Source organism: Micropterus salmoides, unplaced genomic scaffold, assembly GCF_014851395.1.
Source record: "Micropterus salmoides isolate LMB-PRFRI ecotype aquatic unplaced genomic scaffold, ASM1485139v1 Ms_hic_scaffold_2, whole genome shotgun sequence".
NCBI classification, from domain to species: Eukaryota; Metazoa; Chordata; class Actinopteri; order Centrarchiformes; family Centrarchidae; genus Micropterus; species Micropterus salmoides.
Window position 1 is genome coordinate 48375840 of NW_024041150.1, and position 18532 is coordinate 48394371.

The 18532-nt window shown below is 45.3% G+C and overlaps 1 protein-coding gene and 1 long non-coding RNA gene across 2 annotated transcripts; one reads left to right on the top strand and one right to left on the bottom strand.

Annotated features, from left to right (window-relative positions):
- Positions 1–349: 349 nt before the first annotated feature.
- On the bottom strand, positions 350–7133 carry LOC119913153. The gene is made up of 3 exons (XR_005446393.1): positions 6842–7133; positions 6353–6388; positions 350–373 (listed from the first exon to the last, which is right to left on the bottom strand). It is a non-coding gene; the product is annotated as an uncharacterized LOC119913153 (long non-coding RNA).
- Positions 7134–10090: 2957 nt separating this feature from the next.
- On the top strand, positions 10091–18259 carry LOC119913148 (coxsackievirus and adenovirus receptor homolog). The gene is made up of 3 exons (XM_038732482.1): positions 10091–10709; positions 12572–12910; positions 17616–18259. Exons 1-3 carry the CDS (start codon positions 10640–10642, stop codon positions 17822–17824), a joined length of 618 nt encoding a protein of 205 aa, XP_038588410.1. The 5' UTR covers positions 10091–10639; the 3' UTR covers positions 17825–18259.
- The last annotated feature ends 273 nt before the right edge of the window (positions 18260–18532 follow it).

An 18532-nucleotide genomic window follows, 5' to 3' on the forward strand; every position in this document is an offset into this window, starting at 1 on the left:
AGGACAGGACTCTGCAGGATCACTGGTCCACCTCAACACAGAGACAAACTACAGCATTTCATCATTTACACACAGCTTCATCAACACTAACTCCACAGTCTGATCTTACCAGTGACAGTGATGTTGATGGTGTTACTGGTTGCTCCCTCTCTGGATTCACACCAGTAAACTCCACTGTCCAATGGGTCAAAGTAGCCAATGTTACATGAAGAACCAGCTGATCTTCCCCAGCCAGCTCCACACTGAGTCCTGGTTTCTCTGGTTGTGTTCCTCCTCAGCGTCCATCCAGCAGAGCTGTCGTCCTCCTCACAGCTCAGAGAGACAGACTCTCCTTCAAACAGCTGAGAGCTGCTGGGACTCACAGTCAGAGAGGCTGGAGGGAAGTTATTGGATTTTTAGTTAAATGACCAGACGGCGTCACTGTAAAAACTTGATGTCCAAGCATTGCATTTAAGAAACTTGTTTGTTGAACAAAAGATTCTGAACTTGTTGCTAAACTGGTGCTGAATATTTAGATTTAGTTTAGCTCTTGAAATACTCGACTGATATTTTAAATATTGAACCTTTGTGTTAATCCAATGTCACTTAGTTGTAGCTAATGATAGGATTTACTCAAATAATGAGCACAGTGGTTGCTAACACGCTGCACAACAATGATGGCTTGGACATCAATGGTGTTGTTCCTTGAAGTACTGAGCTCAGGAAAACGGACTTTATTGTTATTATTTATTTCTTGTTTCCAAACAGCCCAGTAGCTGCTTTATGAAGAAAGATTCACAAAAATAATGGATGGGGTTTTCTTGTTAACTGATTTATGCATGCGGTGTGTTTTTTATTTAAATGGGATCCAGTGGCAAAAAGGCTGCCTGACATGCTATATTATTTTTATAATTTATATATATTTATATATATATAACAATATTTTGTGCCTCTAAATGAATAAATAGTTAATAGTTCTCTGGTTGTTTTTATAACAGAAGTGTAATAGTTATGCTTTAAATCTGAGTCACATAATAAACCTATTTTAATTTTAACCAGGGTTTGGAACTATTCCTTAAGCCTTCAGTGCCCAGCACATGAAGCTGGTGCCTTTTTTGAGCCCTCAGGACCAGAGAGCTAATAAACCTGCCAACCATTGTTAAATTTTAATTTGCAACTTTCTGCACATTTTAATTCAATTAAAAAGTTGCATAAATACTTTCATAAAGAGTTTTACTGTAAATATTCAATATATTTAAGCATTTATTCTTGGATCTGAAATCAAACATTAGTAAAGTGACAGATTACACAGTGTTTTCAGGCATTTGATTTATTTCATATCTGAAGACATGGGTCAGATCTTTTATTTTCAAGATAAAATCATCAAAACAGTCTTGATGCTGTTGCATCCTAGTCAACTGGTCCTTCTCTGTTTTTGGTAGTTTCACTTAAGCCTGTTTTTGTCAGTGGTTGTTAATAATCTTGTTCATTTGTAAATGTTCATTTAAGTTTTTGTATGTTAAAACTTCTTGTTAAAGTATCTAATAATTTATGTTCAGTCTTTATGGAACATACATTTTGTGTTACTTTTACCAGAAACAGTTTCTGACCGTCAGAGTTGACTCACCTCTGCTGGTCCTGCAGCTCAGCAGAGTGATCAGCACTGAAGAGAAACCAGACTCAGATTGGTTTGACATTTAACATAAAACCAGACCAGACATGAGAAACTTTGAGTTCCCCTTCAAGGGAACTCGAACTGCGTCGGTTACGACACTATGGGAACGCCTCTAGGCGTAGCAGGTCTGAACGTGAATGAAACCACTCCAATCCTATTGGCTTGTTGCTAGAACGGTAAGGTGTGACGGAATAACCGGAGGAGTATAAAGCACACCTGTACACACTCATCATTAGCTTTTTTCTATTCAGCAGGCGCTCTGTATGTTGTTTGAAGAAAGCTCCAGTCCTACAAGCAGTGTGGCTTACCTGAAGAAGAAGTCTACCAGCATGTCCACTAACCAGATGTACAGAAGGTGTGTTTTTTTTTTCTTGCCCTCGGTACATCACGGATGGAGATTCTCATGAGATGTGTGTCTCATGTTTAGGGATGGAGCACGCCCGGGCAGCTCTCGAGGGGGCTGCCTGCGCCCGTTGCGAAGCCCTTTCCGTGCGGGTACTGAGGTCCCGCATGGCTCTCTTTTCCGAGGATGGCCGGATGTGTTTTCCCCGTGGTGCGGGCCCTGCGGCCGCTGAGGCGGCCTGGCGGCTTCACTCATGGGGTTCACAGCGATGTCAGAGGATTTCGGGACGGCTGAGGCTTTTTCCAGACCTTCATCCGCTGGCTCCGATGCTTCCTTTCCTCGTTCGGGAGCCCGTTCTCGGCTTCTCCCGCTCGCGGTTTGGATCCGGAGATGCTGCAGCAATCCGACTCCGAGGAGGCGGACGTGCTCGGCGTAGTGGACGATGACTTCCGGGTGCCGGGGCAGCGTCATCTGGCGGCGCCCGACTATGACGTGCTGCTAGAGGTGGTGACTAGAGCCGTGGCTAAGCTCAACATCAACTTGCCATCATGGGGCAGACCCTTCTCTACACGGCTTTCCACATCCCTATCACTGAATTACAATAATGTGATGGGGGTTAGGGACCGTGGTTATGGGAGGATGCCTCGGGTGGAGGATGCGCTCGCGAGCTATCTCTCCCCTCGACTTGAGTCCTCCCTGGAGAAGCCGGCGTTACCCTCCAAGCCATGTCACACCACATCTACGCTCGTGGGGAAGGCGTACATGGCAGCGGGCCAGGCAGGTGCGAGCCTGCACACCATGGCGGTGCTTCAAGCCTACCAAGCCAACCTGCTACAGGAGATGGTTCAGAGGGGGGTCCCTCTGAGGAAGATCTGGCGGAGCTTCGCAGAACCACGGAGCGTAAGATGCAGGGCGAAGCGTTCCGCCAGTACCTCCTTCGCCGGTCTGGACCCAAGGCAGCTGAGGCTGCCAGGCGTAGGTCCCTTCCCTCTACGAGCTCCTACGGAGAGGAGAGGAAGCAGAGTGTCGCTTCTCGGGGGCCCCCCCGAGGAGCTGGGGTAGCGAGACGGCGCTCTCACCCTCAGCCTTCCGAGAGACGCGATCTGAGGACCGTCATCCAGTCCCGATGGAGCTCAGGGAAGACCGGGTTGGGGAGTCTTTCTCCCCTCCCGCACCCCACCCCCCCACCCCCCCGGAGGCCGATCGAGGTCCCCTCCGCCGTGGCAACGGGTGATGTTATCCCGCCGTTTACACGTTCAGGACGCACGTGCCAGAACGACATCGAGAGGGCACAATTGTCTCCGGCACGTGTCGACACCATATTGGCTGCCGTGAAAGGGGTGAAGTTAGGCCACGCCATTACTATAAACAATTTCAACGAGTGTTGGGTCTCCTGGCGGCTGCGTCCAGCGTAATACCATCTGGACTGCTGCACATGAGACCCCTGCAGTGGTGGCTAAGGACCAAGGGTTTTTCCCCGAGGGGAAATCCTCTCCGTCTGATTTGGGTTACGCGCAAGTGTCTTCATTCCCTATCAGTTTGGAAGGAAACTTGGTTCCTGTCCCAGGGGCCCGTGCTGGGAGGGTCTTGTCGCCGGCTGGTCATTTCGACAGACGCCTCCCTCACGGGCTGGGGCGCGGTCATGGACGGCCGCTTTGCAAGGGGATCCTGGCAGGTGCATCAATCCGAGTGGCATATCAACTGTCTCGAGATGTTGGCGGTGTTCCAGGCTCTAAGGATTTTCCTGCCCGATCTCCAAGGCCACCACGTCCCGGTTCGTTCTGACAACACAGCGGTGGTGGCCTATCTGAATCACCAGGGCAGTCTTCGCTCGCGCCAGTCTGTACAGAGGGCAGATCCTCCTGTGGTCCCAGCAGAGGTTACTATCGCTCAGGGCGATGTATCTCCCGGGGACACAGAATCAGGGAGCAGACCTGCTGTCGAGGCAGGGGCTGAGGCCCGGGGAATGGAGACTTCATCCCGAAGTGGTGGAGCTCTTATGCGAAGAGTTCGACCCCATAGACGTGGATCTGTTTGTGTCTCAAGAGACTACGCACTGCCCGCTATGGTTTTCTCTCGTTCCTCCAGCCCCGTTGGGTCTGGACGCCATGGTACATTCGTGACCGAGGCTACATCTGTACGCTTTTCCCCCAGTCGCTCTGCTCCCGGGGGTTCTGGAGCGGGTCCGCCAGGACAATGTCGGCCTACTGATCGTAGCCCCGTTCTGGCCAACCCGGGTGTGGTTCTCGGACATCATGTCGCTCCTTGACGGCCCGCCGTGGCGGGTCCCTCTGAGAAGAGCAACTGGATTGTTCAGATTATTTCCCTGGCCTATCAGGTGTGCGGTTTGCCTTCACCTGTGGCTGTGAGGGCTCATTCTACCAGAGGCATGGTAGCCTCTCGAGCCCTCCTTTCAGGGGCCTCTTTGCAGGATGTTTGTTTAGCGGCTGGCTGGGCCACTCCGCACACATTCATTCGGTTTTACAGTCTTGACCTTCCTTCGGCACCTGGCACTCGTGCACTCTCCTCTTAGTCGTGCCACTTTATTGCACACTGGGGCAGGCGGGGTTTTCGGCACGGTTTAGTGGGTATCTTGTTCCCATAGTGTCGTAACCGACGAGACTTCATCCCGTATGTAACCCTGGTTCCCCGAGAAGGAGAACAAGACACTACATCGGCCCGCCGCAACTCTCTCCCCACCTGAAGCGCCTGCTTCATAGTTTAAGCTAATGATGAGTGTGTACAGGTGTGCTTTATACTCCTATACTCCTTCTTTTTTCAGGTAAATTCTAAAGTAACGTTGTTTTTCATCAGATTGTACTTACAGAGCAGAAAAGCTGTCTGTCCCATCGCTCCTCCACTCAGTCAGTCCAGTTAATCTCTTTTTAGCTTAGATTTTTAGCTTCTGAAACTCCTGACATTTTACACATTGAACCTATTTACTGAAGAGTCTAACAGGTTTTGTGTTAATCCAATGTCACTTAGTTGTAGGTAGCTAATGATAGGATTTATTCAAACAATGAGCACAGTGGTTGCTAACATGCTGCACAACAATGATGGCTTGGACCTCAGCAGCAGACTTCTCTCAGCTCTGTCTGTGAGCGATCTCTCAGAGGCTGCACAGCTCTGGTGTTTAAGTTGCAATGTTAACAGGAACAACGTTTAGATAAAGGACAATAGTTACAGCATCTCAACTGAGATGGCAGCCTCTGAAAAAGTAATAAACCTGCCAACCATTGAAATAATGATGACATTTCTGCACATTTGAATTGAATTAAAAAGTCTCTAGTTTGTAAATGTAACTAGTTTCATAAATAGTTTTATTGTAAATGTGGAAAAAGGAACCAAAGTTGACCAAGGTGCTTCACAGGTTAAAATACAAAAACAAGACACTACTCACACAGTAAAAGTACAGCAATAAAACATTATAATATACAGTATATGATATATATATTATTACTACTTCTTCTCCTTCTAACGTACGTATTCAACACAGTGATGAGACTCACTGCATGAATTCTACCAGATGTAGAACAAGAAGAACGTATTGACGAAACATGCTTGGCAATGCTTTTTGTCTGATTTCAGCTACTGTAGAAACATGTCTATGCAACGTGGCGACGTAAGGTCTTTACACACCACTGAAAACATAGTTATATTAATAGTAATAATGAATTAATTTACATAGCGCTTCATCAGTGAAACTCAAAGTGCTTCACAGTGAAGTGGGGGGGACTCACCTCAACCACCACCAATGTGTAGCACCCACCTGGGTGATGCACAGCAGCCATTTAGCACTTGAACGCTCACCATACATCAGCTTAAGGCAGAGATGGAGGGAAACATAGAGCCAGTAACTACAGGGGATGATTAGATGGCCAGATGGTGAAAGCCAGGTTCATGACGTGGGGAACCTCCTACTCTTTGTGACAAGTGCCATGGATCTTATATTGCATTTCTGTTGATAAATCCTCAGAAATATTACAAACTGAACCTTTAAGACATGGGTCAAATCTTTTTATTATAAAGATCTATTATTATCAAAGCAGTCAAGTCAAAAATGAGTCAAATTTTGATGCAAGTGCATCCTGGTAAACTTGACCTTTTTGTTTTGGGTAGTTTCACTTAAGTCTGTATTGTGGCTGTTAATAATTTATTAATAATTTATTAATGTTCATTTGAGTTTATGTATGTTATATCTTGTGTTTTTTTTGTGTGTTGAAGTATTTTACTATAATTTTACTTATTTACTATTTTCATTAGTAATCTTCAAACTCTTTGGGTACATTTTATATCAGTATTCTCCAGGAAGCGTTATGCTAAAATCTTTTGAGCAAAGTTTTGAGTTGACTCACCTCCGCTGGTCCTGCAGCTCAGCAGAGAGATCAGCACTGAAGAGAAACCAGACTCAGGTTGAGATTTAACAAACAACCAGACCAGAAACTTTGAGTTCTGCTGCTCACTGCAAAATCTTCTAACCTTAAATAATTTAAAATATGTATATTATTGAGGATATTAAATGTCTCAGCAGTATTATGTACAAGAATACATTAACCGCTAGAACCAAAAGTTTATTAATGCTGCGTTCTGTTACTCTCTTTTTCCAAAGGCTTAATTATTAAAGTAACTTTTTAAAGATGTGATTTTCTGTCTGTCTGTCTAAAAAACACAAACATTAACTAACGTTACAAGAAGTGACTGTTATTTCATGTCTGTAGCCTAATAAAGCTTGTTGCACCAGCTGCAGTGTCTAAATAATTTTCATTGAGTGTCATTGTCGTTGAGTTTTGTCTTTTTTCAGGTAAATTCTAAAGTGACGTTGTTTTTCATCAGATTGTACTTACAGAGCAGAAAAGCTGTCTGTCCCATCGCTCCTCCACTCAGTCAGTCCAGTTAATCTCTTCCTCTCTGTAGGTGAGAGCAGTGACTGTGTAGAAGCTCATCTGGTTTTGCTTCTTCACTCAGAGCTCATCAGGAGACACGGGGCCCTACACAAAGAGTTTAATCACATGCAGGAAGTGACAGCGCTGCAGGCTGAACATGAAGGAGGGCTGATCTGAGATCACTGAGAGACAGATTCATTAGAAACAAGGAGGTAAAGTTCCTCAGTGGAGTTTCTCTCCACTCTGTAAATATCTGTGTGATGAAGATTTCACTTTCCAAAAACATTTTGTAGAAGTTTAGATTAAACTTTCCTGGGTTTCCCTCTTACTTCTGTTGTTGTTGTTGCAGTGACACAGATGTCCTGCAGGAGGCAGTAACATTGACTGTGCAACTAAACTGTGGTTCATCTCTGATGTTTGATGATCAGTGTGAGTCCTGTTTTACATTTACCATCTGGACTTCTGCTGTGAAATGATGCAACATCAAGTGTCCCCTTTTATTACTGAGTTTTGCACAGAGAAACAGTGATGGGGGAAGGAAACCTGTTCAAGTGTTTTATATTTCTGGATTCTTTATAGGCAAGTCAAGTGTTGATTTTAGAGCCTAAATCGAGCTTCATCTCATTTATGGCCACTTGGTTGTCACTTAAAAATTTAACAAACAATTTATGACTTTCTTCTTATATTGGTGCAATTATGCTGAGACATCCTGTCTGTAAAGATGAACATGCTGGATGATCCCTCTGTTCTCCTGTTTGCTCCAGAGTAACTCTGCTGACATCTGCTGGTTAAAAACACATTCACACATTCAGAGAATCAATCTGACTTCCTGTTAATAAGATTTATTTAACTACTCAGGTAACTTTTAGTAACTGGTGCACTGGATTTAAAGTTCTCTGAATTGTGTTATTAAATATGTTTTCAGTTACAGAGCAGGGTTCTCTTGTTATTTTACCCAAGCTTGTAAAGACACAAAGAAAGTTGTTGTGTTGATCTTAAATGTTTTTAATATCTGAACACAAGAAGCTTCACACAGGTTCTGTTTACTGCCAGCAGTACTCGGATATATTTGATCAGAGTACTTTTTACCATGTAGCCTTCTTATTTAGAGTTTGATGTTGATATTAAAGTCCAGCGACTTCTGATATGTTTTTCTTTATCTCATCATTAATGTGAAATCTATAAATGTGGTGCAGTAGTGTAAGAATGTATCATTTATTCAATATACCATATTCTATATTCTTCAAAATGTATTATCTATTTAATATATTAAGTTTTATGTTATTCAGACACTTGTATAAGCATGTAACATCCCTAGTCAGGTCTCTGTGTTAGGAGGACCTATGTATTTGGGAGCTAATGGTGTAAGACCAGAACGATCCAAAGGGGGCCCGTACCCTGGGAAAAGCCTGCCTGAAAGTACTCTTGGTGTCTTCACACCATGTTTTTCAGTGTAGCTTGACGGTCTGCTGAGGCTTACTCAGGTTCTGTCTTGCTTTGACAATAAACTCTATTGCATCGATCTCTGACTGACTCCAGTAGCTTCTTTTGAACTCCAAGTGCTGTCGACCTCCACCAGTACTTGTTAAATGCTGAGGACAGATCAGGGCTTCCAGCAGGCCTGAATCTAGCTTTCTGCCCCTCTACAGTAGCCTATGAAGTCCGACAATATAATTACACTTTCCGAGGGGTCCTGTTAACTGTCTGAACAGTGAGTGTGGCAGCTCTACTCATTTATCCCAAGTGCTAACTAGTGAAACTGTGTTAAGCAGGGGTGGAAGTTTAAACTGACTCTTATTACCGTCGTGTGGAGCTTTAGAGTATTTTTAAATATCAGTAAAAACAAACAAGAGATGGTGCCACATACAAGTTCCTGGGGGTGCACCTCAACAAACTGGACTGGACAGACAACATGAGGCCCTCTACAGGAAAGGACAGAGCAGGCTGTTCTTCCTGAGGAGGCTCAGGTCCTTCAATGTGTGCACCAGGCTGCTGCAGATGTTCTACCTGTCTGTAGGGGCCAGTGTCATCTTCCTTGCTGTGGTGTGCTGGGGAGGGGGCGGCAGGACTTGTGGCGCCAACAAACTGGGCAAGCTGGTGAGGAAGGCCACCTCGGTGGTGGGGATTCACCAACTTTCTCAGTTGCCTCTCACAGCCTGTATAGGACTACTGTTTCTATGTGAAGGACTGGTTGGATTCACTGTGAAAACCCATTGTCTTTATGTTATTGTGTCCACCTTGTGTAGCCCTTAATATCATCAATCTTGTATTTTTGTTGTTAATCTCTCAGTATCTTTGAAAATTAAAAGGTCGCATTATTACTTTGCCTCACACGGTGACATCACTATGTTGGATATTAGGCTTTACATAGCATCAATATTTATATTAAATTACTATTAATCAATGTAATAATAATAATAATATTAAATTATTAAGGTGAGAGATTGCAGGTGGTAAAAAAAACAAAAACTAATAGATATAAGAAACTTTCCTAGTTGATTACTTACATTAAGAAAAGATTTTTTTGTATTACAGGTTCTCTGAATTGTTATGTTTAAATATGCAAATGAGACAGTATCTAATAAAATATGCGCTAATTTGCATCAACTTCATCAATTGACACATTAAACTAAAATGTTTTACAGAGGGGATTTTAGATATTGCTTTTTATTATTACATAAATCAAAAAATACTCTCAACAGGCATAAAACAATTATAGCTGGATATTTTAGGCTCAGAGGAAAAACTAATTTTGGGAAAAATGGCCTGTAAAGAGAAGTATTGAAGGAGTAGTGAGGGTTGTGAATTGCAACACTCTGTCCGCTGTACCACTGCCCCCTAACCTAAACAGGGTAGGACAGCTACTCCTTCTCCTCCCTTTCTCTCCAAAAAGAAGACATCTAAATCACTCAAGCTCAGCTATTATAATCAGGTTTTGAATTTGAATCATTTTACTTAGTATCAATCAGTTTAAGTTGTATGCTTGCCTTGCTTAATATTGCAATAAAATATATAAAGGTACCAGTAGTAGACATTGAATTTATTTCTCCACTAAGGTAGTAATTCATTAGGTAAAGTCTGTTTAACATGTTTAAGATTCTTATAGGTTGCTCTAGCCGACAAAATTAACTTATCCTTGGGGCACATTTTCCTGGCCACTAAACACAATCCTAGCAGCTATACCAAGTGCACTGATCAATGAGAAGAGAGCTGTCGTTAACGGGTGTGGCTGGGGTGATATTTGGCTCTAGGGCCAATTCAGAGTAAGCAGGGTAGGCGTTCGGAAGAAGACAGTTAGAAGCTAGGCGAATCTCTTCGACAGCAGCTTAAACAGTCCTCAGTTATACCTAATAGGGTAATACCCACAGGCCTAGAGGATCGGGCCCTTTAAGACGGAGAGCTGGTCCAGTACCTCCTGAACAGGGATAACTCGGGATCTAACATCATGCATTGGGACACCATTCTTTGGGTTCCTGGGAGAGGACTCACTTCTCACTCACTTGAAAAAAGTTCAGCCAAGATCACAAATAAACAACCTCACGCAGACGTCAGAAATCACGTGACACCTTCCCCGCTCCCTCGGCTGGGCGGGTCCACTGTAAAAGAAAAGGAAGAAGCATTCAGTCTGGTCATCACCTTCATCATCTCTGCTTCTAAATATGTGACCTAACCTGACAACGATCGAGAGATTATCACTGTAGATCACCGTAGGCGGTCCGCTGTCAACAGAAACTACAGAGAAGAAAGAATAAGTCAGTCATGGTCGCTTTAACATGGCCGCCATTCGTGGCTTTGTTCGCATGTTCATGGATCGTTGTTCTGTGTCAAGGTAAGAGGAGTGTGTGCCCGTGTGGTAGGTCTGGGGTGATTCAAAGATGTCACTGATTACGGAAATACAACGATTCGCATAACGTGTGTCAACTCATCAGCTAGACGATCTGTTCTCCAACCATCTAAAGTTCAGAAGTATTTTAGAGAGACACTGAACAAAATGGCGCTCTGTGAAGAGGAAATAGTTTCACTGCAGCACAACTGCTGTGCACGAACACGTGGAGTGAAAGAATCTCGGAGCACATGATCAAGACGACAGCACCACAAATCTGCTTTACCTTTTAGTTTCCACACAAGCCTGCTACATTATCAGCACGAGCAGCATGTTTCTGTTTGTCACTTAAAACAGATTTTATGTATGTATTTGTTTATTGCCTCCATGTTAAAAGCAATTTCTGCCCCGCTGCTGTCATGGTGACGTAATGTTGCACCATGTGTCATCTAACATTTCCTGTTTATTAAACGGCCACGTGTGAGCGAGAAAACAGCTGAAAGCAACATTGCACATTACATTGTGAATCGTTTCAGTTGTTTATTTGTTCCACACTGATGCATATCTGTGATTATCTTACTGCATGTTACGCTAGTGATGAAATAAATCCATGTTAGGAACATATGAAGATTCAGTATATATGTAGTACTTAATGTCAGTTATTATTATTTTTAATATCATGACACAGCAACTGTGAAATTAGACTCACTGTTTAATGATCATTACAGGGAGGGAAATGTGTCAAACGTCCTGTATTCCTGTGAACTTTGTTAGTATACTAAGTGTCCTACAGTTATTACAGTAATTATAATAACTGTTGTTGTAACTTATTCATTCAGTTCTATTTACAACATGTTCATTATATTATTGACTCAAATATATTTACTAGACTTTGACTCTGCAGGCTGCTGGATAAGTTTGTAACCTCCTAAAGTTTATTATGAGCTGACTTGTGAACAGAGTCTCCACCTCTGATCTCTGTTCCTGTCCAGCACTGTAGTTTACTGTGTGGACGGATGGACAGCAGAGACCAACATGTGTCCTCTCCCCTCTCGTGGTGTCTGTCCATGCAGATCCAGCAGCTTCATTTGTCTCTCTGAGACGTAAAGCAGTTTCATACTGTAGGGACTCTTTCCTCAGTAGAAGTAGTTCAGACACAGTCTGAGTAGAGGACGGACAGACTGGGGACACATTTGGAAAACAAGGACAAAGATTCAAAGCTTCTAGGAAATAATAAACTTCACATGTTTAATATTTCAGCTGTTTGTTCAGGCTCAGAAATGCTGATGTCTGTATTCAGATGGGAAATAATATCAATAATCAATAATCTCCAAACAAGCAGAAAGCAGATGAAAGTAAAATGTCTCCTGTCTGATGGTGCGGAGGACGACTTGACTGACAGCTGTAGAAATGAGCAACATGAAGTCAGCGTGCAGCTGCAGCAGAGGAGTTAGTCTCGTTGTCTCTAAGGTCAGCATGTAGAGCTCAGAGTGTCTCTTTGTCTCTCAGGTGAGTGAGTAGAGCTCAGAGTGTCTCTTTGTCTAAGGTGTGTTTAGAGAGCTCAGAGTGTCCCTTTGTCTCTCAGGTGAGTTTGTAGAGCTCAGAGTGTCTCGTTGTCTCTCAGGTCAACATGTAGAGCTCAGAGTGTCTCTTTGTCTCTCAAGTCAGCATGTAGAGCTCAGAGTGTCTCGTTGTCTCAGGTGTGTTTATAGAGCTCAGAGTTTCCCTTTGTCTCTCAGGTGAGTTTGTAGAGCTCAGAGTGTCTCGTTGTCTCTCAGGTGAGTTTGTAGAGCTGCTTCCATCAAAAGATATTTGAACAACAGGAAACATTACAAGTCCTGACTGGAGGCTTTTCTCTTTCTGTTCAGGGACACAGGAGCTGAAGGTGAAGCCTGGAGAGGACGCCACTCTTCAGTGTCGGGGTCACAGAGGTGCTGACATAGACCTGCTAAAGTGGATCAGACCTGACCTGAAGTCAGATGATTATGTCTTCTTCTTCAGAGACGGAAGCTCAAATGAAAACAACCAGCATGAATCTTATCGTAGTCGAGTGAAACTGAGAGATCCAGAGATGAAGGACGGAGACGCTTCTGTGATTCTGAAGAACGTCAACATCAACGACGCTGGAACATATGAGTGTCAGATTAGAGAGAAAAATGAGACAGGCAAAGCTGAACTCGTCACCATCATCAACATGACAGTCTCAGGTGAGTGTGTAGAGCTCAGAGTGTCTCTTTGTCTCTCAGGTGAGTGTGTAGAGCTCAGAGTGTCTCTTTGTCTCTCAGGTGAGCCTGTAGAGCTCAGAGTGTCTCTTTGTCTCTCAGGTGAGTGTGTAGAGCTCAGAGTGTCTCTTTGTCTCTCAGGTCAGCATGTAGAGCTCAGAGTGTCTCTTTGTCTCTCAGGTGAGCGTGTAGAGCTCAGAGAGTCACGTTGTCTCTCAGGTGAACGTGTAGAGCTCAGAGTGTCTCTTTATCTCTCAGGTGAGCGTGTAGAGCTCAGAGTGTCTCTTTGTCTCTCAGGTGAGCGTGTAGAGCTCAGAGTGTCTTTTTGTCTCTCAGGTCAGCGTGTAGAGCTCAGAGTGTCTCTTTGTCTATCAGGTGAGTGTGTAGAGCTCAGAGTGTCTCTTTGTCTCTCAGGTGAGCCTGTAGAGCTCAGAGTGTCTCTTTGTCTCTACAGGTGAGCGTGTAGAGCTCAGAGTGTCTCTTTGTCTCTCAGGTGAGCGTGTAGAGCTCAGAGTGTCACGTTGTCTCTCAGGTCAGCATGTAGAGCTCAGAGTGTCTCTTTGTCTCTCAGGTGAGCGTGTAGAGCTCAGAGTGTCTCTTTGTCTCTCAGGTGAGTGTGTAGAGCTCAGAGTGTCTCTTTGTCTCTCAGGTGAGCGTGTAGAGCTCAGAGTGTCACGTTGTCTCTCAGGTCAGCATGTAGAGCTCAGAGTGTCTCTTTGTCTCTCAGGTGAGCGTGTAGAGCTCAGAGTGTCTCTTTGTCTCTCAGGTGAGTGTGTAGAGCTCAGAGTGTCTCTTTGTCTCTCAGGTGAGCCTGTAGAGCTCAGAGTGTCTCTTTGTCTCTCAGGTGAGTGTGTAGAGCTCAGAGTGTCTCTTTGTCTCTCAGGTCAGCATGTAGAGCTCAGAGTGTCTCTTTGTCTCTCAGGTGAGCGTGTAGAGCTCAGAGAGTCACGTTGTCTCTCAGGTGAGCGTGTAGAGCTCAGAGTGTCTCTTTATCTGTCAGGTGAGCGTGTAGAGCTCAGAGTGTCTTTTTGTCTCTCAGGTGAGCGTGTAGAGCTCAGAGTGTCTCTTTGTCTCTCAGGTGAGCGTGTAGAGCTCAGAGTGTCTCTTTGTCTCTCAGGTGAGTGTGTAGAGCTCAGAGTGTCTCTTTGTCTCTACAGGTGAGCGTGTAGAGCTCAGAGTGTCTCTTTGTCTCTCAGGTGAGCGTGTAGAGCTCAGAGTGTCACGTTGTCTCTCAGGTCAGCATGTAGAGCTCAGAGTGTCTCTTTGTCTCTCAGGTGAGCGTGTAGAGCTCAGAGAGTCACGTTGTCTCTCAGGTCAGCGTGTAGAGCTCAGAGTGTCTCTTTGTCTCTCAGGTGAGCGTGTAGAGCTCAGAGTGTCTCTTTGTCTCTCAGGTGAGCGTGTAGAGCTCAGAGTGTCTCTTTTTCTCTCAGGTGAGTGTGTAGAGCTCAGAGTGTCTCTTTGTCTATCAGGTGAGTGTGTAGAGCTCAGAGTGTCACTTTGTCTCTCAGGTCAGTGTGTATAGCTCAGAGTGTCACGTTGTCTCTCAGGTCAGCGTGTAGAGCTCAGAGTGTCTCGTTGTCTCAGGTGAGCCTGTAGAGCTCAGAGTGTCTCTTTGTCTCTCAGGTGAGCCTGTAGAGCTCAGAGTGTCTCTTTGTCTCTCAGGTGAGCGTGTAGAGCTCAGAGTGTCTCTTTGACTCTCAGGTCAGCATGTAGAGGTCAGAGTGTCTCATTGTCTCTCAGGTGAGCGTGTAGAGCTCAGAGTGTCTCTTTGTCTCTCAGGTGAGCGTGTAGAGCTCAGAGTGTCTCGTTGTCTCTCAGGTGAGCGTGTAGAGCTCAGAGTGTCTCTTTGTGTCAGGTGAGTGTGTAGAGCTCAGAGTGTCTCTTTGTCTCTACAGGTGAGCGTGTAGAGCTCAGAGTGTCTCTTTGTCTCTCAGGTGAGCGTGTAGAGCTCAGAGTGTCTCTTTGTCTCTCAGGTGAGCGTGTAGAGCTCAGAGTGTCTCTTTGTCTCTCAGGTGAGCCTGTAGAGCTCACAGTGTCTCTTTGTCTCTCAGGTGAGTGTGTAGAGCTCAGAGTGTCTCTTTGTCTATCAGGTGAGTGTGTAGAGCTCAGAGTGTCTCTTTGTCTCTCAGGTAAGTGAGTAGAGCTCAGAGTGTCACGTTGTCTCTCAGGTCAGCATGTATAGCTCAGAGTGTCACTTTGTCTCTCAGGTCAGTGTGTATAGCTCAGAGTGTCACGTTGTCTCTCAGGTCAGCGTGTAGAGCTCAGAGTGTCTCGTTGTCTCAGGTGAGCCTGTAGAGCTCAGAGTGTCTCTTTGTCTCTCAGGTGAGCCTGTAGAGCTCAGAGTGTCTCTTTGTCTCTCAGGTGAGCGTGTAGAGCTCAGAGTGTCTCTTTGACTCTCAGGTCAGCATGTAGAGGTCAGAGTGTCTCATTGTCTCTCAGGTGAGCGTGTAGAGCTCAGAGTGTCTCTTTGTCTCTCAGGTGAGCGTGTAGAGCTCAGAGTGTCTCGTTGTCTCTCAGGTGAGCGTGTAGAGCTCAGAGTGTCTCTTTGACTCTCAGGTCAGCATGTAGAGCTCAGAGTGTCTCTTTGTCTCTCAGGTCAGCATGTAGAGCTCAGAGTGTCTCTTTGTCTCAGGTGAGTGTGTAGAGCTCAGAGTGTCTCTTTGTCTCTCAGGTGAGAGTGTAGAGCTCAGAGTGTCTCTTTGTCTCTCAGGTGAGCGTGTAGAGCTCAGAGTGTCTCTTTGTCTCTCAGGTCAGCATGTAGAGCTCAGAGTGTCTCTTTGTCTCTCAGGTCAGCATGTAGAGCTCACAGTGTCTCTTTGTCTCTCAGGTGAGCTTGTAGAGCTCAGAGTGTCTCTTTGTCTCTCAGATGAGCGTGTAGAGCTCAGAGAGTCACGTTGTCTCTCAGGTCAGCGTGTAGAGCTCACAGTGTCTCTTTGTCTCTCAGGTCAGCGTGTAGAGCTCAGAGTGTCTCTTTGTCTCTCAGGTGAGCGGGTAGAGCTCAGAGTGTCTCTTTTTCTCTCAGGTGAGCCTGTAGAGCTCAGAGTGTCTCTTTGTCTCTCAGGTGAGCCTGTAGAGCTCAGAGTGTCTCTTTGTCTCTCAGGTGAGTGTGTAGAGCTCAGAGTGTCTCTTTGTCTATCAGGTGAGTGTGTAGAGCTCAGAGTGTCTCTTTGTCTCTCAGGTAAGTGAGTAGAGCTCAGAGTGTCTCTTTGTCTATCAGGTGAGTGTGTAGAGCTCAGAGTGTCTCTTTGTCTCTCAGGTAAGTGAGTAGAGCTCAGAGTGTCACGTTGTCTCTCAGGTCAGCATGTATAGCTCAGAGTGTCTCTTTGTCTCTCAGGTCAGCATGTAGAGCTCAGAGTGTCTCTTTGTCTCTCAGGTCAGCATGTAGAGGTCAGAGTGTCTCTTTGACTCTCAGGTCAGCATGTAGAGGTCAGAGTGTCTCATTGTCTCTCAGGTGAGCTTGTAGAGCTCAGAGTGTCTCTTTGTCTCTCAGATGAGCGTGTAGAGCTCAGAGTGTCTCGTTGTCTCTCTGGTGAGCGTGTAGAGGTCAGAGTGTCTCATTTTCTCTCAGGTGAGCTTGTAGAGCTCAGAGTGTCTCTTTGTCTCTCAGATGAGCGTGTAGAGCTCAGAGTGTCTCGTTGTCTCTCAGGTGAGCGTGTAGAGCTCAGAGTGTCTCTTTGACTCTCAGGTCAGCATGTAGAGCTCAGAGTGTCTCTTTGTCTCAGGTGAGTGTGTAGAGCTCAGAGTGTCTCTTTGTCTCTCAGGTGAGAGTGTAGAGCTCAGAGTGTCTCTTTGTCTCTCAGGTGAGCGTGTAGAGCTCAGAGTGTCTCTTTGTCTCTCAGGTCAGCATGTAGAGCTCAGAGTGTCTCTTTGTCTCTCAGGTCAGCATGTAGAGCTCACAGTGTCTCTTTGTCTCTCAGGTGAGCGTGTAGAGCTCAGAGTGTCTCTTTGTCTCTCAGGTGAGCGTGTAGAGCTCAGAGTGTCTCGTTGTCTCTCAGGCGAGTTTGTATAGCTCAGATTCTCTTGTCTCTCAGGTGAGCGTGTAGAGCTCAGAGTGTCTCTTTGTCTCTCAGGTCAGCATGTAGAGCTCAGAGTGTCACTTTGTCTCTCAGGTGAGCTTGTAGAGCTCAGAGTGTCTCTCTGTCTCTCAGGTCAGCGTGTGGAGCTCAGAGTGTCTCTTTTTCTCTCAGGTGAGCCTGTAGAGCTCAGAGTGTCTCTTTGTCTCTCAGATGAGCGTGTAGAGCTCAGAGTGTCTCTTTGTCTCTCAGGTGAGCGTGTAGAGCTCAGAGTGTCTCGTTGTCTCTCAGGCGAGTTTGTAGAGCTCAGAGTGTCTCTTTTTCTCTCAGGTGAGCCTGTAGAGCTCAGAGTGTCTCTTTGTCTCTCAGGTCAGCATGTAGAGGTCAGAGTGTCTCTTTGTCTCTCAGGTCAGCGTGTAGAGCTCAGAGTGTCTCTTTGTCTCTCAGGTCAGCGTGTAGAGCTCAGAGTGTCTCTTTGTCTCTCAGGTGAAGCTGCTTCATGGTAGTTGAGCTGAGAAACATCACAGATCAGATGTTTGTGTTTTAGAAAGATGTTGCTGAGGAGACTTTAGAGGAAACAGCTGCTACGAGTCATGTGATCAAAGTGCAGTAGATAATGTCTGACATTCTGTTCACCTGCTGACAGCTGATACCTCACACCTGTTTCTGCTCTGCAGGTCACAAGGCTGGACACAAGGAGGAAGGAGACAAGGAGGGAGGAGGCAAGGAGGAAGGAGACAAGGAGGGAAATGTTGGACTGAAAGTTGGTCTGCCAGTTTGTGTGATTCTTCTTCTTCTTCTTGGTGTTGGTGGTTTTGTGATCTTTAAAAAATATAACAGACCCACAGGGAATCAACAACCTGGTATAAACAGACATGAACTGTAGAACCTGCAGCCAGATTAAGAGACCAGAGGCAGCAGATGAGAATTAGTGAGGATCCAGACTGAAGTCACTCTGGTTACTGTGGGGAGCACTGATTGGTCGTTACTCTCTGGCTGCTGATTGGTGGACTGAATGTGCTGCTGGACAGAAGAAACACATTCCTCCTGTAAAATAAACCTGAGCTGTTGACACACGTCTGATTTCACCTGGAGGCAGGTTAATGCCAGATGGGCTGACTGACCAGCAGCTCTGTGGGACAAACAATATGACCTGATGCTGGAACAGCCAGCTGATTGTTAATTACAGGAAGTGGTACTGTTATGACCCTGGGGTCATATTTTGTTGTTCGTTTATCTCTCCTGGCACTGTCAGCTGTTCTCCTCCATTAAAGTGTGTGTGTGAGTGTATGCAGGTACTGGAGAACAGATGGACACACTGGATTGGTCTGGTTGAGCTGATTGGAGCCTCCTGATTGGGTATCTGGATGACAGCAGCCATCTTAAGCCCTACTGACAGGAACTCTCCCCCTCTCTCCGCCATTCCCAACCTGCCTGAGGACTGTGTGTTATGTCTGTGTTTATTGTACATAGTGAACGGTTGTGACTATATTCAACTTAGATTGTAAGTAGTATCGTAGTCCTTCTGATTGTCTTATGACAACCTGGTTTTGTTGGCTTTGCCATTTTTGTTGCTATGAAGCAATTTCCTTTG